Below are 26,247 nucleotides of genomic sequence, written 5' to 3'. Positions count from 1 at the left end.
CAAAAAACAGAAATAACAGATAATGAGTTGAACCTTAAACCAAATGAGGAGTTGCCATTCAAATATGGTTGGTTGCAATATAGACAAATCAAAGACTTATTTGATTCAGAACAAAGAAAAACAGGCTTTAGAACCAAGAATTCAGAGCTAGAAGAATTACTGTTGGGAGATAATAGTAAAATAATTTCTAAAATGTACAAATTGTTATTGAAGTGGTTTACAGAAGATGAGACAGTCAAGGTGCAAATGGTAAAGTGGGCTATAAATTGTAATAATGAAATAACGATGGAAGCATGGGAACAATTATGGAAAAATACTTTAAAAATATCAACATGTACCAGTATTAGAGAGAATGGCTATAAAATGTTATATTCGATGGTATTTAACATAAATTAAATTAGCCATAAATTTAAATTAGCCATAGCCAACAAACAGCTATCTAATAAGCGTTGGAAATGTAAGGAGCATGAAGGTTCTCTATTTCATATGTGGTGAACTTGTCGTAAAACTAGAGACTTTTGGACCAAAATATGTACTGTCTTTGATACTTCGTTATAATGTTGCAAAAAATCCAGAAATGTTATTATCATTGCATTTGGAAGATGTTAATAGAAATGATAAGATATTGATATATTATATGATATCAGCAGCTAGAATAATATATGCTCAGTATTGGAAGAGAGAAGAAATACCTGAAATTGAAGAATGGACAAGGAAATTGTTGTACATGGCTGAAATGGATAAACTAACAAGAAATTTGAAGGAGCAAGATCCAGAAGTATTCTTGGAAGATTGGAAAAAGTTGAAAAAATATATGGAAAAGAAATGGGATGTTAAGGGACAATTATGGTCTTTCGAGGGGTTCTAAAGAAATTAAGTAAAATAAAATATAATTAAGATCTTTACTAATAATAAGAAAAGAACAACTTTAGCATAGAAATAAGGTATCATTAATAACGGGGGGTTGGAGTGCTGTTGGAAGTCATTATCGAAAAGGGGGGAGGGGAGGGGAGGGGGTGGGGTGGGGAAATATACACAGGGGAATTGAAATGGAATGTATTTGTATTTGAAATTGATTAGATATTGAACCATCCAATAAAAATCTATTATAAAAAAAAGAAGAAGAAGAACTTGCTCTCTAGATTTAAAAATAAAAGGGATTTATTCTATGTGTATCATTCTCAATGGGTGCAGCCGGCCTACCTGAGCTGGCATGTCACTGATAGGCAAGGTATTAGTTCCTCCTTAATACTTCTCAAAGGCTTTTTGTACAAGTCTTATGGTACCAGAATGCAGTTCACTCCTCTCATCTCAGTTAAATGAACAGCTGTTTGTGAACTGTGTACCCATCCACTTTGATGAGTGATGGTGCTGAAAGCCATTTAAATGCCACTTTTATCTTTCTATGCCATTCTTGCTTCATGAGGATACCTATGGCAGGACTTTATACCAGGGCATTTTGGAAGCTAGACTGGAGAGCTCTTTACCCTTGATAGCTATAAGGCATTGCAGAATGAATGAAGGAGAGCAAGACTTCCCCCATTTTAGGAACAGGATACATCTGGGCATGCTACTCGCCCTGTACAGGGGTGGGGGGAGAGTTGCCCTGGTATAGGTTGAAAACAATTTTCTTTTTGTTTGGAAGGGACAACACAACATTCTGACAGCCAGCTATTCCATGAGGGAAAAAGAGGAGTTTAAGTGAAGAAAATGCTCACTAAATATGTTTATAGCCACCTCCATACTGGCTTCAAGAGATAAACAATGACTAAAACAAGGAATGTAGCCATGACTGTGTCAGTGTGAGAGAAAAAAACCTTCTTCTACTTTCTAGGGGGCCTGGAAAGGATCATCAGCAGTAAACTGGGATTGGTTGAAAACTAAAATTAATTTGCAAGCACCATATACAAGTGATGTTGGATTTACTCACTTGGACAAGAATCAAAATCCGTATCTGTTTCTTTCTGATTTTCCATATCATAACGCTTCAGGAAGGACTCCATGAGCTTCACATATTTATCATATGTTGTGGGGTTAGTAGGATCAAAGGAAATTTCCATTTTAAGTACCTGAGGAACATTTGTCAGTCCTGAAAAGGAAGAGAAATAGCTGTCATATACCCAGAAAAAACATGGACCGGAGACATGTGGAATCTATACATATGAAGAGTACATATGTTGAGAAAGAGAGGATTAATGACATAGCTCTTCATGGTCCTCTAGATGGTAGGTGATGGGGTGGGGGGTTGTGTACATTGTACAGCAGCACTATACTGAAATCTTTTGAGAAGGAGCTTTTCTGTTGCCACTTTCCCATTAGCCTCTCTGTCTTAACAAAATCACTTAACATGTAGGAAAAAACCCTGCTGCTGGCTCCTTCTGTCAGCCACTGCAGAGCAGATCCCTGCTAAGCTATCCTTGTCCTTCTTCAGGAGCCAGCCTTCTTTTTGTGAATAGTATGACCTATGAGGCCAAAATGAACAAGGGAGGGGAAAGGAAAGCATCAGACAACCTTCACTACGGGAAAGAAACTAATTTCTCTGGTTTGGACTGGGGTATGCATTTTGTTTCTTCTTACACAAGAAGTTGTCCTGCATTTTTTTTTGCTGACGTAAAGGCTCATCACCAAATCACATGCACGGTAACAGCAAAGATGCAAGGTAGCTCAAGGTGGCATATATGGAGTGTTTTTCTTCTCTTTTTTGCAGGTACCGTTTTAACTATAAAACAACCTTGAGACACAGATTATGGTATGTGGGTGACTCAGCCAATGCCACTCATGACTGAATGAAGATTAGAACCCAGGTCTCCTCATTCCAACACTACTGGTTTGGAGAATACAGGCAGGGAAAAAAAGGACCAGAAAGAAAATTGCAAGGTGGGAACTACATTTTAAGGCAAACAAAAGCATTAATAAAAGGAGAGGAGTATATTTGCCAGTTTAGCAGGCATGCTTGCCCCTGGAGTCACTGCTGACTCTCTCTGCAATCTCCTTCTCCCAGCCCATTTTCTGACTCTCTGACTCAGTAATAAAAATAAGCCTGGTTGAGAAAGAGAGAGACCAGAGGAACAGGTTGCAGGAAAGAACCAGCAGGAGGGAGAGTCAGCCACCACCACAGCCACTGCTCTGATTCTCCCCCTGCATTCTTATTTATTAGCAAACCCTTGAATCGGAAATTCATCTGGGGCCAACGCATAGTTCCACCAACACCACCCAGCCTAGAAAGGTCAGACTGTGCTTTGCTGCACTGGACTGTTGCATCAGAGCTATTTTACTGCACTGCTGAAAATGACACACTAAAGAATTCTGGGAGACAGGAAGGCTAGGGAAATCAAAACATGGGCTGCAGATGGAGAACCCAGGATCTTCCTAGCTAAATATCTGGGTGTAGGTCTTTAGTATATGATTTATAATGTAAAAGGGTAACATTGCCTGAAAACGATAGCTGTTTTAAAAAGAGAGAGCTATAGCTTACAAACTGCTGTTTGTCTATCTTTTTTTCTTCAGATCCTTGGCTCTCATAGAGATCTCAGCTGTCCTCACCATAATAATTAAGAATAATCTGGTAACAAATGCAGTTAAATCAGGGATTTACGGTGCCACATGTCATACTGCTTCTCCTCCAACAAACTCATGGTGGGGGTAAGAGTACTGCTATCCCATTTTATCATAATAGCCAATTTGTGAGGTAGATTTGGCCAAGAGTGACTTGCTAAAAGTCTACTCAATTAGCTTCATGTGTTAGTGTGGACTAGAACCCAATAACAACCCCGAGCAAGTCACTTCTGTCAGTCTGATTTTCACAAAATTACACAGGGTGAATCTGAAGCCCAACAAGACAGTAAATCTCAGCACACTAAATATGCTACACAATACAAAACCCCCAGCTGATTCAATTACCGTATGGCACAACCTGGCAAAATTTCTCAAATTGACAATATTATCAACTGGACCCTACTTTGTGATTAGCCATTTAACAGGTGTTGAGCAAATGCAAAGATACAAAATTATTTGAATCCAGTGGCACCTCAGAGATCAACAAGATTTTCAAAGTGTAAGCTTTTGAGAGTCAGAGCTCACTGCTTCAGACACCAACACGGCTACTCACCAGAAATGATTCCAGAGTTCAAAAACTAATTTTATGTTATATACATACTGGCTTGTGAGACTACAATCTCAGACACCTGGGTTCAAATTCCTACTTTGTTATGAAATTTGCTGAGTAACCTGAGTAAGCCCATTGAAGTCAATGGGCTTAGACTGGAGTAACTCTGCTTAGGATCACACTGTTTAGTTATCTTCTCTGCACAACAGCTTCTAGACTTTCAATATATATATATATCAGATGTTAGCCCTTTTCAGACAATATGCCTGCACATACTGAAAGGCCACTGCACATTGCTCTCAATATGAGTCATCACCGTGTTCTCTGAAAAGGGGCACTGTGCATATTTTGCATGCTTGTACACCTTCACTACACACAAACTGACTACTGGTTTTGTCCATTTTCTGAATCAAAGGCACCAAACCTGTGCATCCGTGCAAACTACATACGACGTCCCTCTGCAGAAAACATAACCATGCATACTGGGAGTACTGCACTCCCAATACACATGGCTGCCAACCTCCAGGTGTGCACAGACAAAACTTTTGGAAAAGGCTTTTCTGACCAGAGTATAAACCCAGCTCATGCCAGTGTTGCACAATGAAATTTCACCTCCAGAAGCTACAGGTGTCATACATTTGACTTAACCTGCATTTGACCTCAGAAATTCCTCTGTGAGCTCTTGCACTGTACTGCAAAATATATTCCTGGAAACACTGAAGATGAGACCATGCTGACTGATCACCTTAGGGCAAGGGATTTGAGATTCTAGAGCGACCCTCAATTTGAAGCTGCTTCTAACCCCTGAGCTAAGGAAGAAAGGTCTCTTGTATTTATAAACAGTATCTCCATAGGGTTGCGAAGACTGTGCAACAAACACACACACACTCAGCCAGTGTCAAGTAGTCAAATGTAAAAGCACTTCATCATCTCAAATTTGCTAACCCTTCAAAGGCAATGCCTTCACTGTGAAAATGCAGTGAAACTGCAGTGGTGCAACTTCTCTAGAATTTTAGTTCAATGTCCAGTGATAAGCTAGAGAAGGCAGAGACTACACCACTCCACAGAGCAGTTCGATTCCTTCCTCTCACTTAAGTGCCTCTTCCTCCAGCTCCACTCAGTGCAGTGACAGGATGGGAGGATCCACCCCCACCCTGTATCAAAGCATTCTGGCATCCAGAGCAGCTTAAGATAATTCACATTTACAAGATAGCCAAAAGATCCCCTTAGTCTGCTTAGTCCCCTTAGTCTGCTTTACAACCGAGAAGACTTCAGCCATAAATCACACAAAAAAGCTACATTTTCTTTTCCTTTCCCCAGTGCTTCTTTCACAGACACAACATATAATTATGAGCAAAGGGGCAGGGAATAGGAACTGTCCCAGAAGCGTCATCCAGTTAATTAGAAACCTTGTTCTACAAGCCTTACATGGTAAACTCACACTGCTGACCTTTGACCCCAACCCAGGGTGTTTCCAGAAAGAACTATTTAGACATACTACAAAGATCACATGTAGCAGAGTGCCCTCTAATCCCTCATATGCCAGGCAACAGCCAGTTTCAGATAAGAGCCTGGGAAGGGTTGGAGGAAGAGAGAGAGAAGGGGCAAGCTGACCTTTCATTTAAAAAAAGAAAAAGAACAGGATTTTAGTCCATTGGTACCTTAAAGACCAAGAAAGTTTTCAGATCTGAAAAGGGAAGCTTTGACTACTGAAAGCTCATACCCTGAAAATCTTGTTGTTCATCTTCGTTCTTCTGTGCAGCCCCACATGGGGGACTGCGCACGCACAGGCCTGCCGACGGAGAATTCTTTAACGCTTCTTAGAGCCCGTTAGGGGCTGTTGCTCTCATATCACATTGCAACCGCTTCCTGCCCAAACGGTCATGTGACCTAATGGAGAGCAACGGCCCCTTCCCTCCGCTCTCTTTTCGCCGCCGTGAGAAGAACCTCACTTGTGAGCTCCGTTAATTTTTAACATTGAACGTTTTATATTAAGAGAAGATTAATAAATTTTGGATTATCTTCACTCCTCCTTACATCTTGTGTGTTTTGAGGAGGTTTTAGAACTGGCGAGTTTGACTTCGCAGGTCATAACTGCCACCCTTCAGGTTACCTCAGAGTGTATTGTTTCATGAGGTATGCTGGATATATTAAGAAGGCCTACATTGAGGAATAATTCCAATAGGCTCTGTTCATCTGGCAACTGTGTCAACTGCCACTTTGGAGCATCTGCTCAGGTCTGAGATGCAGCAAACTATGGCTCCAGGCTGCAAAATCATCGGCCGCTAACATGCATGCAACAAGCTCTGACCCCTTGGCAGCGAACTCACCTGCCACTAATGGGCGTCCGTGAAGCTCTGACTCCTAGGCAGTTAAGTCATCTGCTGTTAATGGGTGTCCAACAAGCTCCAAACCCCAGGCAGTTAAGTCATCTGCCGCTGATGGGTGTGTGGAAAGCTCTGGCCACAGGCATCTGCCACAAGAAGGCATTCAAGGAGCTATGACCCCCAGGCAGTTAAGTCATCTGCCACTAAAGGGTGTCCACCGAGCTCCGATACTCTGGCAGTTGTGTTGCTTGCCATGAAGGAGCGCCCATCTTGGGCTGGAGCGGTAAAGTCAGAGCCAAGGGTGAAAAGTATTGTGCTCTGAAACCTCTTTCGGATCTGAGACCTTCTTCGGATCCGAGACTTGTGTTGGATCCGAAACCTTGCTTGGAGTCAAGATCCTTCAGATCCAAGACCTTCCTTGGATCGGAGACCCTTGGACCTGAGACACTGTTTGGGGTCAGGTTTTCCTTAGGATCTAAGACCCCTTGGATCCATGACCTCCTCAGAACCAAGGTTTCTTCAAGGCTGGATAAACAGACGCAAGGCTCATTGAAGCTGTGGACTAGTAACAGACACTGAAGTTGAAGGGGTTGGCGTCAGGCAACCTGAGAGAGAGAGAGAGAGAGAGAGAGAGAGAGAGAGAGAGAGAGCTGCAGACATATTAGAGCTGCACTCTGTTGCAGGATCCTCCTAGTGGTCAGTCACCACTATTGGATCCAAAAATTCTTTTTCCCATTGGATCTGTGAGATCGGAGTCCACATCTGTCAGCCCCACGCTGCAGCCGACGCGATGCCTTCTTATTTGATTAAGTGGTTGGTGATGTACTGGTGAGCATAGCTTCCTTGCAAACAGTTGAACCGGGTTTGATTTCCGGCCAATGCAAAACAAAACAAAACAAAAAAACCACGCTTCTCTGGTCTCATGACTCACTGCTGTGATAGAATCCAGGAAGGATCTGTTTCCCTTTATGGGGGTCTTTGCATGCTTCTCTGACAAGTATTGGACTTGTTTGTTCGTTAAGTGTGAGGGTGATGCACAAGCCCCTGCTCAGATTCAGTTTCCGTCATAGCCTTCCTATCCATGGGAACCTGCTGACCTACCAATAACATCTAACGGTTGGAACTCATGTTTAAGGGCATAATTAATGCTTGATCATCCCGGGGTGGCAAGCTTGCACCACCTTCATTAGTTATAAGAAATTTATCACCCATTATTGTACTCTCCCCTCCCTCTCTGATGAGGGCAGAAAACTTGAGGGACTGGGCAAAGGCAATATTCTGCAGCAGTTTTTAAAATTTGTATGTTGCTAAACATTAGACTATTATAGATGGCTACCTTCTATATCTCAGGGGGAGCCAGTCATCTTTTATTGCTGACCTCTCCACTGTGTACTTTACGGTCACCCCATTACTAATGGAAATTATAACGTTATCTACATGGCAGATGAACATAGGTAGACATTCTGTAGATGCCTCACCAGGGGCAGGGAAGTGATAACGTTTGGGGGCATTACCCAACTGCCCGCTTCCCCCCATGACTATGTTTGGAGTAGATGACTCTATTTAGGGGTACTTTCCTGCTTTCTCATATGGATGAGGGGATTTCTCAGTAGAAAAGAACTCTCTTGGGGTCAGTAGCATAACTGATTGGTGTTGCAACATCCCTCCGGCTCACCACCATTGCTTCAGGTGGGAAGGGAGGTTCTGTATAGTCCTAAAATCATTGCAGTAAGCACAATCACAAGGACCTTAGGGGGTCTCCTAAATGGTTGGTATCCTATTCCCTGAACATGATTAGTGACTTTTGTTTGTTGGGCCTTAGCCATACTGAACAATCACCACGGCTTAGACTTCAGAAACTTCTGTGTATATTAATTATGACAGCTGCAAATAATTTCTTATTAGCATTAGCGGAAGAAAATTGGTCCCTTAATGCAAAGGGACCATTCAGGGAACTCCAGTTACAGCTTCTTTTCCCACTTTTTTCTTAGTAAATAAGGAATGGGTGGATGTTGTTAGCCTATACCAGATGTCAAGCAGTTTGGTGTATTTACAGTATCAAGAATGGAATGGTTACATTCTCCTCTTCACTATTTTTCATACAGGTTAATTGCTGGGTTGCTGACACGGATTTGGAGGATGGTTATTCCCATATCTCTATCAGTGATATTTGCACGGCTAGCTGTGATGCAAATACTGAGGCAGGATATTCTATACACATATCTTCCCTTTTTTGTTGTTATTGTCTTAACAATGCCCAGAGTGTTCAGCAACTGCAGGGAACCAGCTTGGTCCATCTTACAACCCTAGATTGTTCTATTTGCTGCACCACTTTTTGAATTAATTTATAACTGAGGTTACGATATGATGTGGTATGTTCACAAATAACTTTGGTGTTTTGACAGAAGGGTCACAACTGCAGCCTATCCAGAGTTTTGTGTCCACAGTGACACAACATTGAACTACGTGAGTACCAGGGTCATTCTGCCCCTGGGCTAGACACCAACAAATGATTCTAACTTACCTGGAGCATATGGAAACTGTCGTGACGGGTGTCAACTGCCATGTCAATGGTACCCCTTACTATGCGCAATATATACATTTACAGGAATGGTTGCTGAGGGATTTTCAGGTCATTCCTCACATTTCTCTGTTCGTGAGTTTGTCCATCCTGAGACAAATCCTCAGGAGCCATGAAAGGTGACAGGTAGACCATTAGTTTGGTCAGGGGTATACCTTTTTATATTGGACAGCATCATGTTATGCCGACAACTGATGCTTCATTGCATAGTTGAAGTGTGCTTGGTTATGATACTGTTATATAAGAATGAATGGTCTGACAGTGAAAACACATTACATATTTAGGTACTGGAATTTAGGACCATGTGTTATGCTCTTGTTTCGTCACAAACATGTGTTGGGAAAAAGATATTCAAGCCTAAATGGTCAACACCATGGCAGTTGTTACCACAACAGTGGGAGTGTGCAGCATTGCTAACCGTTGGGCAGAGTCTAGGGTCTTCTGCATCTGGGCAAATTTGACGGAATTTCCATACAGACAGTCTATATCCCAGGCCCAGACAACACCAGGCCAAAGGGGTTGAGTACCAGTTTGAGTTCCACTCATTAATGTGTTCTAAACAATATCATCCTGCTGCTAATTGTCCTGCAGCAGGTAGTTCTGGAGGTGAACAAATTCACAATTAGCATTAATGCCAAGACACGAGTACTGTTCTAGAATGGACAGTGATCTCCTTTCTTTGGAGACATGTTCCTACACGTATGGACAAGTTGCCTAGTCTAGGCATCCCATTAATTTTTCCTTTGTATGTAAGTTCTTTTACCTATTGAAGGGGACATATTAACCGGTACCCCCTTTTGAGGTCCAGGCAAATTGTGTTACATTACTTGATTGGTCCAAACAGAGGTACATGCCACCTCCTCTTGTATCAGGCGTGATTCAACTGAGCACGCTGTTTCCTCACATTTTGAGTTTCATGCACTTGTCAGCATGGTATGCTTGATCCATACCCTGAAAATCTTGTTGTTCTCTAAGATGCCAATGGACTCAAATCCTGCTGTTCTACTGCAGACCAATATGGCTACCCACCTTTTTTAAAAAAAGGATAAGCCTGATTGCCTATTTGTCTCAAATTTTCAAGTGTTGATAGAACTAAGATAGTTCGGTTTTTATTAAAGGATAAGGATTCAAGGATTACCTGAGCTCTCGCAAAATTCTTCTTGGTGGTGATTACGTTGAAGGAAAAAAATGCATTTTTAATGATGGGGTTATACATTAAAATTAATAATATTTAAAGAGGGTTAATTTTAAACCTAGAAAACAGAATTAAAATATAGGTATATAGGAATAATAATATTGAAATAACACAGAAATCAGTGTGGTTTGACTTGAGACTTTTGGTCAAATGATTCTACCATTAAAGGAAAGGAAATTTACAAGCATGGCTTCAAACACAAGATCCTCTTAACAATCAATACTTATCCGCACTAAGCCACCCCAAGTATTCAATCTTGCTTTATAACAAATAATTTGCTGGATTAGACCAATATCCACCTAGTTCAAAATTCTTTGCAATAATTCCAGCAATTGATGGTCCCTCATTATTCAACCAACAGCCCATCAGTAGATCCGCCTTCTGCCACTTCCTGCTGTAATGGACCTAAAATGAAGAAAACTGCACATATGTGACCCAGAACTCTTTGTATCAGATGACTCTCAGGCACGCTCCTAGTTGGTTGCAGGAATTCTCCATGCAGCACTAGCATATTCACATGGCAGCATCCCAGGCACCTGGTGGGTGGGGCCTTATATACATGAAGGGGACAATTTCAAAACCAGGGAAGGCTGGCATACCAAACAAACTCTAGCACCTTATTCTAGTACAAGCTCCAGGCCCAAAGTTCTCCAAAGTCAAGCATAGCTTGTAATGGGGTTCATCATCACCAGTTTATCTCCCTTGCAGTTATTTCTAGTTAATAATGAACTCTGCAAGCAGACTTCTCCCTCTTTGCCAGTTTATCTCTTTACATCCTTTTAAGTGTAAAGAGTTTGGGTTTTATTTGTTTAGAAAGGGGGTGATTATCAGGAAAGCTGGTACAATTTTTTTCTTTTCTTATTCCAAGCTCTCTCAGAAAAGGAAAAAAGCTTTGAAGACTTGATTCCACCCCCACCACTCCCGATTTTTTTTTGAAGCTTCGAAAAAACAAATGGATTCCAAGATATGAGGTGCTTCCCAGCTGGTAGATATGATATAGTCAGGATTTTACATATTAACAGTTGTACCTGTGACTCAAATAAGCACCATTGCAGACAAGAGGATGTAATATTAATTTACAAATATAAAGATGCTAAGCACAGAAATAGGACCATTTGTCCAGAGGATTATAGTAATTCATTATAAAATTGTCCAGTGCACAATCTGGATTCCCAAGACCCTCAGCTTCCATTTTGTATCAGTGTTTTCTCATTTGAAAAGGGGATTCTATTTTGAGAACACACAAAAGACTCTAGCATTTGGGGGGAAACTACCTTGTCTGATCTGCATACTCGTAACTCCCTATATTCTCCCCCTTCTGCCTATCCCTCTTGCCTCTTCTTACCAAAAGAAATCAGAACAGCAAACACATGGTTCATAACACGCAGACTTACAGTACAATGCTAAGAACATTTTCCTGGAAGTAAACACAACTTAATAGGCTGGAATAGGAATCTGAGTAGACCTGCTTAGGATTGCTCGCTCAGCCACCTTATTAATTGCTAGCAGCAGCTGTTTTGATCTACACGAAGGGCCCAATTCAACTGAAGCTTTACTTGCACTGTTATAAGCACATACAGCTGTCCTAGCAAGGATACAAAGGGGAACTGGATCAGGCCCAAATTATTTGGCAAGCAAAGCCTTGACTAGAGTGTGTGTTTTAAATTAGCCCTGCATCTGCTGTTCTAGCAGTAGCAATAACTGGATACAAGAATCTTATTTATTGGGGTAGCTGTAACAGTCTGCCTTTTGAGCCATAGGCAAGCTTAAGGAGGGTATGGAAGATGATATCAAGAGGAGAAATTCTATCTCCATCCCACTGAAGTGGAACAGTATCCCATGGCCATTATAAGAAGGCATTACATTAGGTTGTTCTCCCATGAGTTTCAAGTCAAGTTTTAATTGAATTAATTGATGCATGTTGATCGCTGATGTTGAAAATAATGAGAAATGAAGTCCACGCTGTTCCTGTGGCTACTTTGGCCACACACCACACAAATTAAGGTACAAGTTCTATTCAAACTGGCAAATCAGCTTTACTGTGGCGAGCCAAGAGCAGGGGACACTTTACAGACAGTGCCTTGAGTGGCATTTCAACAGCAAGGCAGGCTCCCCATTAGATACCTCCCCCACCAATTTATCACAGGAGTTATCTCTATGAGGAATTACTGGTAAAGCCACGGCTAAACCAAGAATAGCTTGGGACTGTTGCTGAAATGCCAGATTTTCAACATTCAGATCCTGTTCCACTACAGTGAATTAGCTCCAAAACTGTTGTGTAGCTGCCCCGATAAGCAGCACCTGGCCAGAGCTGCTTCTCCCATTTTTACCCTCCCTTACTAACTGATTGTCAGAATGCAATTCTGCTGTGCTAAGCAACAGTTCCAGAGCCAAAGAGAAGTAACACTGGTGTCATTCTACCTGGCTTGAGTCTCTCTTCCTTCTCCCATGCCCAACCCCAGCCTCTGAGCAAGCCAAGATCTGGTTTCTTATCTACCCACTTAATCATTCCAAACTGAAAAGGAAACATTTTCATGTTGATAATTAACATGTTACAGAACCCTTGATGCTGATTTTGCACCATGCTTCCATTTGCACCTGCAACAGGCAAGTGTAGCTATTGCACAATCCCAGTTCTGTTACCATTAGGGTTGCCAACTCTGGTTTGGGAAACTCCTGGAGATTTTTTGGGGGTGGAGGGTGGAACTAGTGGGATACAATACCATAGAATCCATACTCCAAAGCAGCCATTTCTCCAGGGGAACTGAGTTCTGTATTCTGGAGATCAGTTGTAATTCTGGGAATTCTTAAGACCTTACCAGGAGTTTGGCAACTGAGGGCCAAGCTACAAGTGACAAATGACACTTGAACGGCAAGTGGATCGAGTGGAGCGCAAGCAAACAGGGAAAAATACACTTGCCATTCAACTGTCATTCGTCACTCGTAGCTTGGCCCCTAGTTACCATTACTGCAGAGGATTTGCCCACTTTTTTGCTACTTGTAAAATAGAGGTTGCCCAGATGATCTTTTCTGCTTGTGCTGCACCTCCCCAAGGCTTAGGGAAGATTTAGGGCTGTGGCTGACTCACCCACCCACCCACTGCCTCATCTCTCTGAAAACAGTTAGTAAATGAGATGCACAATGACTTTGCTTCCAACGTGTCCCCGCCCCATGCAAATGGCAACCAGTGAACTGGAGCAGAGTGTGGGGGAACACACTGAATGCAAGACAACACATCACAATCTTTTCAACAGCAGATAATAGTGAGAAAGGCAAAAGGGCTGTGCAAGTCAGCAACAACGTATAGCTAGTATTGGGGTTAAAAAAAAGATTCTCCTCCTCCTCCTTAGGCCTCTCTTCCTGCCTCTACTATGTTCCAGATGGACTTGGGCAAAAAAAGCAGAATTGGTAGGCCAAGACTAGGTATCCTTTATTCCCCTACGAACAGTGATCTTTAGCTACCAAGAAGCTAGAAGCACAAGTTTTCAAGTTTTATTCCTACTAAATGCTCTGGTTTGTCTCTTGGGAATCTTTGAAGAATGGGTCAGTTTGGAATTTGTTATTTAGGTTTATACAGTGTGTGCTGAAACCCAACACAAAATTTTAGTTTCAATTAGCTATAGGGTTGGATCCAAAGGTCTCATTCTGCTATCCAGTAGCGCCTTCCCCCAGTACAGGACTCCTCAGAACAGCAGAAGGCTTCACCATTAGTGGAACAGAAGCTTCAGATCCAATTCTATGTTTACTTTCAACGAACCTACAAAATACTCTAGTCCACAAGAGTTTTAATGTCAGGCTATAATGTTAGAAGCAGACTCAAAACTTTGCCTTTCCACTCATTACCCCTATGAGTAATGGTGGGTGGCGGACAGAGTGGATACTGGAACTCACAGCAGAGTTAAGCATCTAGCTTTGCCCAGCGATTTTAAGCCATTTCTTCCACAGCAACTCCAGACCACCAATTTCTAGCTACTTTCAACTGGGATTTCACACTGAAGCCCCATTAGATACAAATTCTGCCATTCTCATCCTAAATGTAAAGCGGATAGACTATTCCCTGCCTCTCTGTCACTTGGGGCTATTTCATGCCTTACATTTCTTGTAAACTTGAGATTTTGTTTGTGCGCGGTAATGTGTGGAGTGGTGCTGCCTATTCCATATACAGACAGCAGGAAACAACTCTTGTGCAACACTTTAGACATAACAGCTACACACATACCATCTCTCATAAAAAAATTGCTTGTGTAGGAAAACATGTAATGTATAGAGAGACCCTTCCATTATCTCAGCACAAGGAAGTCACTGGAGCCTTTACTCTGAAAGCAGAAGTACTATTTGCCTCAGCAGGTTATCTGAAGACTAAACAGAAATCTTTGATAGTTCTTTACAATAGATTTCCTCCTTACTCATGACAACTTTCATTAAAGGCCTACCTCTCCAAAACAAATAAATGCTTCCCAGCTCTTGCTAAATGCAAACAAGAACAACTCCTTCCAGCAGCCCTACCCAGAACAGCAACCCTAGACCAACAGTAGACTGTGGGTATGTGGGACAGGCAGCATGAAGAAAAAGGTGTTCAAATGTTGCAAAAGAATCAGGAAATAAAAGCTGTTCTAGTAATTCACACATTCCCCACTGGTAGTTTCTTATTCTTCCACCTCCAATACTCCAGCCACCAGTGGTGAAACTAGATTACTTGGGTTTTTTCTTTTGGGAGGGGTATTATGACAGCTGTGTCAGGTGTGCCAGTGTGGTGTTCAGGGTAGACTATCAGCTCAGGACAGACCTGGGTCTGAATCCCCACTCTGCCACAGAAGCTTCATTTTTCATGCAACAACCAGGCCTTAAAACAAGTTAGTCTTGATACATTTAAGTAAATCACACAGTACGATTACCTTTACCCATGGCTTTTTTTCTGAGAAAAGAGGTGGTGGAACTCAGTGGGTTGCCCTCGGAGATAATGGTCAAATGGTTGGTGGCCCTGCCCTCTGATCTCCAGACAGAGGGCAATCTAAACTCCCCTCTGTCTGGAGATCAGGGGCGGGGCCACCAGCCATGTGACCATTTTCAAGAGGTTCTGGCACCCACTGCGTTCCAGCTGAAAAAAAGCCCTGCCTTTACCCAAACCAAAGTCTACATCTAACATGTAAAGAAATCACCAAGGCTTTAATACTGAGCCTTGTAAACATGGCCATTTATAGCAAAACCCTGGTTTTAGATCAACAGCATTTTAAAAAGCCCCCTGCATCGTTATGGTGGTACATGAGTCAATTTTTGAAGTCACAGCTGTGCTTGTATCTCCAGTATATACCAGTATCTGCTGATATTAAAATCTAGAAACATGCATAAATGACAAGCTTACCAATTGCCAATAACAGTACATCTACATAGTACATGATCTACCCTGATGCCAGGGGCCACAAATGCACACAAATATCACTATTAAATACCACTAGAAGGATATAATGCAAGCAAGACTCAGTTCTTGGCAAAGTTATAGAAGTCAGACAGGAGTTATTTGTTACCCACCTGATATCCTTGGAAATGGTTACTACAGTTTATATACCACCCGAGACAATAAAGAAAAGCCAGTTATGATGTGCCTTCATAAACTCATTGGCGAAATAGTATCAGTGGCAATTGGCTCTCTGTACATGTCACCAGCTTCTTCCCTACATTATCCTGAATGGTCTGTCTCACTCACCAGCTTAATCATTAGTACCAATAACTAATGGAATGATTGGTTTTGTATACACAAGCCGTAGCTCTCGGGATTAGGGAAGCCAGGATTAGAGGCCCTATGCAGGCAAGTCTGGGATTCAGACCAACCACTTCTCTCTTCCTAATTGTTTTAAAATATGAACTCCCTTATTTATTTGCAAACAGAGCCCCATCTGACTATAAGTGTCACTCAAACCAGCCCCTTGCATGTGATTAACACTTCCCTAGTAACAAGGTGGTCATCCTTTAAGAGGAGGAAGCAATGCCTTGGGTTGTAGGATGACACATTCTTCTCACTTATGTGAACAATGCAGGGGAGGGGGGAGGACGTGAGGGTTTTTTTTTTAATGCAATGGAACTTTACAGCTAAAGACTGAAATTAGCCAATGCTCACATTACCATGAAAATAGACCCACATTTGCAGTAGTAGGCACACCAGCAAAAAAAAAAAGGTTTTGTGATAAAAGCTTTAAACACTGAAAAAGTGGAGGAGTGAAGAAAGTCTGTGACTGGTCAAAAGTCACCCAGAAAGTGGAGATTCAAACCCAGATCTCCTAGATCCTAGTCCAACACTCTACTAACCCGTACACCATGCTTGCTCTCACCTGCAGGACTACAGGCCAATATACTGCCACCTCCCACAAAAACATTTACAAGTGTTGTAAATGTTTGCAGCTAACCTTAGTTACAATTTTTGACAGTGCCTCCATCCTACAGAATTTCAGAAATACAAGTTTCATGCTCAAATAATCCATCAAACTGCTAGAAAATCTATATTGGACCCTCAGCAGAACAGTTTCCTCAAGTTTAAGCCAAGAGCACTGCAAGGAGCTAATTAAAGGAGCACAAATTGTTTTTAGACACAGAGAGTTGTACAATTCTGCAGTTAACAAGAAAGGGATTAACACCATGATGCCTACAGCAAACTGAGAGGATACAGCTTGCCTTCCAAGATGGAGTTGCAGAATAAAGATGGAAAAAGCTGCTGATTACATTAGAGCCACAGACCTTGCACTTACAATAACATGGATTTAATGCAAAGACCCATGATTCATATGCAACCTTTTCTTCCGGTGTCATTAAAAGCTGTTTGAGTAAGAGCTCATAAAGATGGAATATCCTTGGATTTCAGGAAAAAGTTAGTAATAGATACTGAACAGATTCTGGCCTCTTACTTGTTCTAACTTGAGAAACTGACGGATACTTCATACACTGCAAACTCTACTATTGAGGGCACTTTAGTAAGAATTTGTGAGGAATTTATGCACACACTGTATGTGACAAATGCAATTTACTTAAAATCTCATTTTTCTGACATTAACAATGCAATCCTAAGTAGAATTACTCCAGTCTAAGTCTATTGATTTCAACGGGCTTAGACTGGAGTAACTCTGCTTAGGACTGCTCTGTAAATCACATAAAAATTATGAATCACTTCTTAAAAACATAGAAGGTAGTGGCGGCGGGGGGGGGGAGATGCCCATACATGAACAAGTCAGGGGATGCTCATACTTGCATACTCACTCCTCCCTTCTAATTAGATACTTCCACTTCCAAGGTAAACCACAGTTTAGCATTAAATCCAAATTGCCAAATTTCAGTTTGTGTTTCCTTGAATACCAGGTCTACATCAAAGTTTGGAATCCTGGCTTGCAGGGAATAACCACATTTTTGCTGTTCAAATACAACAAGCTATGATTTGTCACAACACCAGAAGTCATTCATTAACTGGCTGCACATGAGAGCAGAAGAGAGTGCTGAAGTCCAAGGATCCCCCAAGGCTAGTTCATGTAGCAGCAAACTATGGCTTGCTGTTATGTCTGCACCATGCCATTAAACTGGAAGCATCAAATGAGATTAGTAAATTACACATTGGAATGCCTTCTGGAACAACAACAGTATTTATTACAAACTATAAGGCCAGGAACCATGTAGTCCAACAAACTTTCTGAGGAAGTAGATTTCCAAGGTTACGATGAGTGGCAAGTCCTTTTCTTGTGTAAACAATAACATAACCTTAGATGGTAGGAAACATTAAGGAATGTGCAGCAAAAATGCAGGTCATTTACTCGTACCTGTCTGTGGGTTCATGCAATAAAAAAAATCAAAGTCCAATCACTATAGATATCCAATCTATACATGGATTTCCTACAACTTCTCACCACCTATCATGCAGGAATCTTTTAGTAGGCAAATCAGCCCTGAATTGTGCAGATTTGGAGCTGGCTTAATAATTAAGTTAAACAAAATAGAAGATAATTGCCCTAAATAAGAAAGACACTGGGGTGGGGGTGGGGATTCTACCTGTTGGGGAGACGCTGCAGCCATCAGGGTGTAGCCACATGTGATTTGGCTCCATTATTTCTCCACACCAACCAAGTGATCGTTGTCACCAATAGTTACACCTAGACTGGAGGGTGAGGAGGTGGCAAGAACTTACCGAAAACATGCCTACTGGCTGATGACATCACTTCCAATGTCATCCTCTTCCATGGCATGCCAGAAGTGGCATCATTAGCTGGGGAGACGATCACACATGCACCCATTTCCCTGGCCTGACTCCTCCGGCCAATCAGCTGGTGATCAGTAGGAAGACACATACATTCTGAGAATTTGCCTGCCGTAATCAGGCACCTGTCAAGGCTAGACACCCTATGCATGGTTCAAATGCCACATAAAATGTCACACAGGACAACAAACATACAAAGTATTTTTCAGCAGCTTTTATGTGAACAGAAATGTATTTGAACCAGGTCAGAAAATAGGTACTAGCTAAAATGGCACCTTAATTATAGTGCCATTTTGTATAATAATATATTTATCCTCTCTGCTGGAGTTTTTAAAAAAAATCTCCAAAGCTGATGCATGCATTAATTGTACCTTCATCACATGATAAAGACAATGGCCACAGCTGAAATTTTGGGGATATTTACAATACTGGCTGTCTAGATAACACACAACATAGAATGACCATGCACACTACATATACTCTGGTTTATCGGATGTGTATGTGTGTGCACTCATTTTCAAGGCTGCTTGTTGCTGCAAAGCGTGTCGTGAAGCAGATATACAAGTGCACACTCTACAATATCATGGACATTTCCAAAACCCTTTCCAGACAGTATAACTCGCAGCAGAAATTAGACTCATGCATACTTTTATTGCCATAAGTTATAGATGTCCTGTGCCCTGTTTGTCAGCCCTTCAGGGCACATATTTGGCCACTGTGAGAGAGGATGTTGGACTAGATTGACCACTGGTCCAATCCAGCAGGGCTGCACTTGTGTTCTATTGTCCTATCAGAAACAAAGGCCTGATTATGGCTCAGGTCTGAGGCTCCAAAACTGCTCAGAATGTAGTTTTAGATGCCTCCCATGGCTTGTTGCCTGGATGTACATCATGCCACACAACTGCCTTTAAAGTACAGCAGCCTGGGAAGATCACATAGTGAGCTCCTGACGTGGGCAAGGTTTAAATTAGAGCCTTCCTTGGCTCATGGCCACTGCATTTCCTCTTATTTGACTGCTTGTGTGTTTTGTTACAGATTCCAGTCTAACAGCACTTTGAAGACCAGTAAGATTTCCCGGGTAGAGGCTTTCAAGAGTCAAAACTCCTTTTGTCAGATAGACAAAAGTAGAATAAAGGATGTGACACCACGACTCAAAGATGTGTAGCCAAATGATATGGCTCAACACAGGCACCAGTGTTTTTTAATGCAGCACTTCCAGGACTGCTAACATGCTACAGCAGATGGTGCTGCAGCTATTACTTGACGTGTCATTCATGGACTAATGCCAAAGTCAGCCTTCCTTTTGTTGGACAGATAAGCTTCTGATGATTTTGGGAAGCTAACATCCATCAATGTACGTCATCCTCTAAAAAACTATACTGAGAGAAATCTAGAGCTTACTGATGTCACAAAAAGAATAAAAGGCCCAAGTTTCTGGTCTCTTGTATTTAAGTATTATGTAAGATGACCTGCAGTAATCATTACATATCCAGCAAACTTGGAAATGCCCCCTACTGGCAATGTCAGGAATAACTACCACTCAACTCGAGTTTTAAATTTGGAGTGGAGAAAGTGGAGAAAGCACTTAAAAACTGAGAACTTAAATGGAATTGGAAGGATTATGAACAAGGGCAAGAGAAATCTCATAAAATTGCACATCCCAGCTCAAGTTCACAGAACTGAAACATCTACATTTTCTCTTAAAATGGGAAATAGCAAAATAGTCCATCATCAGCAATCTTAACACTCATGTTTATATTACATTCTAGCAAAATGCTCGTTATTATAACCAGTGGTATAGGCATGTGGAGTTAAGTTCTGCATATTGCAAAGGTCACTGGGAGGTGGTGAGATGCACACAGTACCCTGCCATGTCCTCTAAGGAAAGGTTGAGAGTCAATTTTCCTCTCAATATAAGTATAGCTCTTCACTTTTACTTAAGAATAAATGGAAGCCACTTATATGTGAAAAGCAAACAGAGATGCTCAGTGGTGACGGTAGGGGGAATAAACTTGATGCTGGTGACCCTGCTCATTGGAAAGCAAAACTATACCTACTTCTGTAGCCCCTCCCCCCATCTTTTCATCTTAATAGTCTTACTCTGGGTTCTATTTCTTGGCCATACTCATGTGCAACAGAATACTGGTTTTATACAGGATTCCCAGTCTTTATAGATCCCTGCCAATACTTAGAAGCTGCTAAGTCTCTCCATATACACTCAAAGATAATTAACGGTAGAATCCTATACATAGATTGCCATGGGCTTAGGCCCAAAAAATCTGCAATGCTGTGGCAAGAGCTATTCAAACCCTCCACCCCAACTACCATTAGATACAGCTCTCGATACAGAAGCACAGGAATTCAACTGTTTCCAGAATTTGTTCCAAGGGTTGTCCTGGACTATCACCTTCATTTCAGGCATGGACAACCAGAGATGGAGGGTTCAATAGGACACGTGTGTGTAGGAGGCATGCTTTGCATGCAGCAAACTGTCAGAGGGGCTGCATCTCATTAACGGAGTCCACTCACCCAACAGCACCACACTTCACCATTGTCATCTAAAAACTATTTGAAGATTCTCAGCTGTTTTGCAGGGACCAAAGGCGGACACAACTCATGACCACCGTCCTTGGTACCAAGCAGCCTTTGGGCTATTTATAGTGTGAGAAAGCAGTTGTGATACACTGTGCTGGCTCCAACTAGCCACTGGGACCAGCTATAACACAACTGAAACCAGATGGAACAAACCAGGCAAGCCACTATACTGTCAGATCAGCCTGGCTGTCCACATGCAATGCAGATTAGCCTTCAGACTGACATTTTTGCTGAAGTAAAACACTAAGAGGACAGTCACAAATGCAAAAGAACCACACACACACACCTTCCATACACACCAACAAATCCATTCCACTTCAAAACAGCCGTACTATTGTCCTGCCACATCAAGATGCAAAAGGGAGATGTGACTTGCGGTGCAACCTCAGCAGAGGTATAGCCTTTTATGCCTACTCTAGTTAGTGAGATTAGAAACGTACAACTTTGCTTAGGATGGCACTGTTAGTCCAGTTGGCAGGAAAGAGCATCGAGATGGAGGTGCCTGGCTTTGTCTTCTGTGCCCAGGCTAGAAGAACCACAATGCTCCTTTTCACTGGTAGAACCAAACCTGTGCTTGCAGGTTGAAAACAGGCACTATTTGGCACTTCGTCACTAGCCACACTGCACTCAAGCTGGTGAGGAGCAGGGGCATGGTGGTGCCCTGTGCCAGCCTGGGTGTGGGGCACCCATGGAAAGCAGCATCTCTTCTCCCTCCACCCCGCTCTTTAGCCTTCCATAAGGGAGGTGGCAGGGCAGTGGGAGGGATCATACCTTCCTTCCAGCTTCTTCTCCTTAAGGCCCAGCCTTTGAAACACTGAAGATTTTCCTGAGCTGCATTAACCTGACCCACCCTTCCATGTCATGATGGATTGAGAAGGTAACATCACTATCAAAAAGGCCAACATTTTCCCAAATGATAAAATGAAAAGCCTCTGGATATGAACCATATTTAGTTCATCATTTGTAATAGCAACTGCAACCTACTCTTATCATATCATTTACCTGGCAGTACAACTATTTTACCATTTATTTATTTACTTTATTTATACTCCGGCTTTCTCCCCACTGGAGACCCAAAGCAGCTCACATCACTCTCCTTGCCTCCATTTTATCCTGACAACATCCCTGTGAGGTAAGTTAGGCTGACAGTCTGTGAACTGGCCCAAAGTCACCCAGCAAGCTTCCATGGCAGAGTAGGGATTTGAACCTGGGGCCTCCCAGATGCTAGTCTGACACTCTAAATTCTGCACCATGCTCATGTAAATGACAGAGAAGCCTGCATGGCCAAAGCATTTCATGTAAACAAATCCTGTATGATATAGTGATGATGGCAGCAATCATTATCCTCAGATCCAGGACCCATCTTTAATTGACACCCAGTCTAAAGTATCTTTTTCATATGTCCATCTTTCTACATTGTTTTATATGGTGACCAGATGCAAAGGAGGACATGATAAACAGCTGTGCAAAAGAAGGAATATTAGAAGGTACATAAGGTTCCCAGGTGCTCGCAAGTGGTGGGCAAACTCCCAGGAGTTTGCCATCTTGCCTGCTGACTCGTCAGTGATTGGTGGGAGGTGGCAAACTCCTGAAGGTTGCCCACTACCGGCAGGCACCTCAGGAACATGTCCCGTGCACGCTCCCAACAGGCGCAGCAACATTACTTCCAGAAGTGACATCATTGCGCCAGTTGTGGGAGCATTCCCGCACTCCCATGGATGGAGCAATGATGTCACTTCTGGTGGTGGCATCATCACACAGGCGCCAGAGCACATGCGCACGAGGACATTGCTGCCAACACAAAGTAAATGCCAGGTCCCCGTCCCCCCCGCCGCCAAGCAGAAAGGTACAGGGACCTGGCAATCCTACAGGTACGGCCTGCCATGCTGAGATGAGAAAAGGTACACTTCCTGCAAGTGCCTCTGCTATAGAACCATTAGACCAAAGAAAAAGAGAATCACGGGAAAAAACCACAGAAGAAATAGCACAAATGCCATGAAAAACTAACTATGTAAAAATAATGAATATAAATTAAACAATGTATACATATTTTTATAGCGTCGTAACTGCCAGAAGAATTACGGAAACGGGAAGGAACACTAGTACCCCTGTTGCAGTTACACCTTTACTATGGAACATTTCCCCTTGTGAATGGACTGGGTATTTCCTTATGAAGATGTTTATTCTGAATTGTGATTTGCAACTCAAGGCATAGTCACTTTATATTCATAAGCACTGGTCACTTTATGTCTATGTTTACCGATATCGATTGTAGTTGAGCAATTTGCACTAAATTATTGTACATTTATATAAGACGGTCTTAATAGCCTGTGACCTTGTTGCTGGATGTTTGATGTTTTGCCTCTGAGTTCTTTGGGCAGCCATTACATTTATGATTTAAGAAATGAACTATTGACTCTTCAAGCCTTCTTTCATAAACTGTTTATTGTTATATTTATATACATTGTTTCATTCATATTCATTATTCTTATGTAGTTAGTTTTTCATGGCGTTTGTGCTATTTCTTCTATAGAACCATTAGAAGCATAGGAGTCTTTGTCCACTTTTGCATCTGTTAAGTCTTCTTTCCTCTTCTTCTTTAAGAGAAACAACAACACAAAGCAGGAGAGGACAAGTGTGTTGTTTCCTAGACCTCCCCAGCCAACACTGTCATCTTCAGAGAAAGCACCTGACCCCTAGTGGATGGAGAGGGATATTGCTTGAATACATGGGCCACTAGAGGGCAACAAGAAAGAAAGTGGTGATGTTACCATTAGCGTGATTCACATCAGGATGGGACACAATACATCTTTGGGTCCCAAGTCCAATGGACCAGAATACTGGCTTTGGGTGTAGAAAGTCCAAGCTCAAGTCGTCACTAAGCTATGAAGCTCATTGGCTGGCCCTGATCAAAACTATCTCACGCTTACAATAGTTGTTGTTCTGAGCTCCTTAGAGCATAGAATGAAAGCAAAACACACAGAGGTTTTAGATAGCTTGTAATACAAAAATGATCAATCTAACCTTATAAAATTTGAAGAAAGGCCACACAAATGTTGAAAGAAGCCATCAAGGCTAACTGCTGCAGCTCTAGAACCCACAAGAGCCCTGAAGGCAAAACATGTCACTCTTGCTGCCTCTCCATCCGCCTTCTTACCTGGAGGTGCTACTCGGTCCTGATACTTGGGCTCGAATTCACTGACTGTGAGCAGCATGACTTGAATGGTCCCAATGAAGATACCTGCCAGGCAGCCGTAGAAGATCACATAGAAGAGGAGGATCTTAACTGTGACAAGAGGGGGGGGGGGAGAGACATCAACACAAGGCCATATTAGGTATTGTAAACATAAAGGAGGCAGAGACAGAAATGAAACTGACTTATACCAAAAGGAGGGCTAAATATACTACACTCAAGGAGTGCTCTCCGCTCAAAACTGGCAAAGCAGACCAGAAACATAGTCTGCAACTGTAAACACAGAAAACCACTTCCCTAACCAGTTAAATTAATTAATGGAAACTAGTTCTATCCAAGACCATGGTACATATTATTTATGTACTTGCATTAGCTACAGTCTGCCTTTCTCACTGATACAAGGCAGATTACGCAGCGTAAATCCATGCGGTCAATAGAATGGGACATCCAGTAAGTCATGTAATAGGATTAGGATGCAGAAATTAAAACCAAGTAAAAAACAGATGATAAAGCTCAAACAAAGCATAAGTATTAACATGCTATATTAACTGATGCAAGTAATATATAACAGGATTATACATACAGTAACATACAGTACATACTATACACAGTAGGATAGTATCTTTCTCTTTAACAAAGTATTCTTCCTGAATTAGTTCTGTTATAATAAAGCCTTTATTGCCTATGTAAAAATGCCCTCCTGAATAATTCAGTTTCGCATAGTACGCAAAATGTCAGGACAGTGGGAGCCTTCCTGACAACAGACAGGCCGTTCCATAAAATGGGGGCAACAACAGCAAATGCACATGTACATGTAGTTCTTGATCTTGCCCATTTGCAGGGTAGTACCTGCAGAAGGCCTTGCTCACATAAGTGAAGCTGTCATGATGGAGGTGGTCCTGTAGATTGATATTAGGGACTAGGGCCATGAAGGGCTTTGTTCAGGATAGGCAAAACTTTGAACTGAGCCTGGTAAGTGATGGGCAGCCAATGAAATCACTGCAGAATAGGCATGCTCTGCCTAGCTCCTGATAATAACCCAGTTGCAGCATTCTGCACCAACTGGAGTCTCCGAGTTGACTTTGAGGGGAGTCCTATGTAAAGTGCATCAGAGCAGTCTAATCTTGATGTTACCATGGCATCTAGGTGGCCAGCGTGGCTGAATCAAGGTAAGGGGCCATCTTGGAGTAGACTGTTAGTAGAAAGGAGGGGTTTTTTGCAACTGCATTAACTTGTTTCTTTAGCAATAATGTTGCATCCAGTATAACCCCTATATTCTTGAAAAAGTCAGTAAGTGTCAGCTGATCTCCATCAGAGGTGGGAAACGCGCTGTCCTTCAAGATCTCTGCTTTCCCAGCCTCTGCCTTTCCTGGATTTAGTTTTAATTATTTCCCACTTAGCCATTAAACTACACTGGACAGGCAGTGATTCAGAACCTCAGTTTGGTGTAGTGCTTAAGAGCGACAGGACTCTAATCTGCAGAACCGGGTTCAATTCCCCACTCCTTCACCTGAAGCCAGCTGGGTGACCTTGAGTCAGTCACAGCTCTTTCAGAGCTCTCTCAGCGCCATCCACCTCACAGCATGATTGTCGTGAGGATAATAACACTTTGTAAACTGCTCTGAGTGTGGCATTAAGTTGTCCTGAGGGACAGTATATAAATCGAATGTTACCATTATTACTACATCTCCAGAAGATTTGGATAAGGAAATTTAGAGCTGGGCATCATCAGCATATTGTTGACAGCCTACCTCCAAAGATATGTGGAACCTCCAAGCCTAGAAACAATATACCTCCGAACAGCAGGTGCTATGGACATAAAACAGAGGGAGCCTGTTGTCTTCATGTCCTTAGCTTCCTTGGGGTATCTAGCTGGCCAGTGCTAGAATGCTGGACTAGAAGGACATTTGGCCTTATTCTGCAGAGCTTTTCTTGTATTCTTAATGGGATTCAAGGTAAGCACGCACTTGCTCAAAACACAAGCCTTGAACTTGTACACCTCATCTGCAGGCTTCTTTGTG

The 26,247-nt window shown here is 42.2% G+C and overlaps 1 protein-coding gene across 1 annotated transcript in view; it reads right to left on the bottom strand.

Moving 5' to 3' along the window:
• The window catches only part of ATP1B1 (ATPase Na+/K+ transporting subunit beta 1), a 41,111-nt gene that overhangs the window by 10,339 nt on the left and 4,525 nt on the right, over nt 1-26,247 (bottom strand). The window contains exons 2-3 of the mRNA XM_054975064.1: nt 24,191-24,319; nt 1,931-2,089 (exon numbers count right to left, since the gene is read on the bottom strand). Coding sequence (XP_054831039.1) covers nt 1,931-2,089; nt 24,191-24,319 — 288 coding nt within the window. The remainder of the gene's footprint in view (nt 1-1,930; nt 2,090-24,190; nt 24,320-26,247) is intronic.

The sequence above is a fragment of the Eublepharis macularius genome, chromosome 3 (assembly GCF_028583425.1).
Source record: "Eublepharis macularius isolate TG4126 chromosome 3, MPM_Emac_v1.0, whole genome shotgun sequence".
NCBI lineage: Eukaryota > Metazoa > Chordata > Lepidosauria > Squamata > Eublepharidae > Eublepharis > Eublepharis macularius.
The sequence above is the reverse complement of the archived record's forward strand: the minus strand, read 5'-3'. Positions and strand labels throughout refer to the sequence as shown.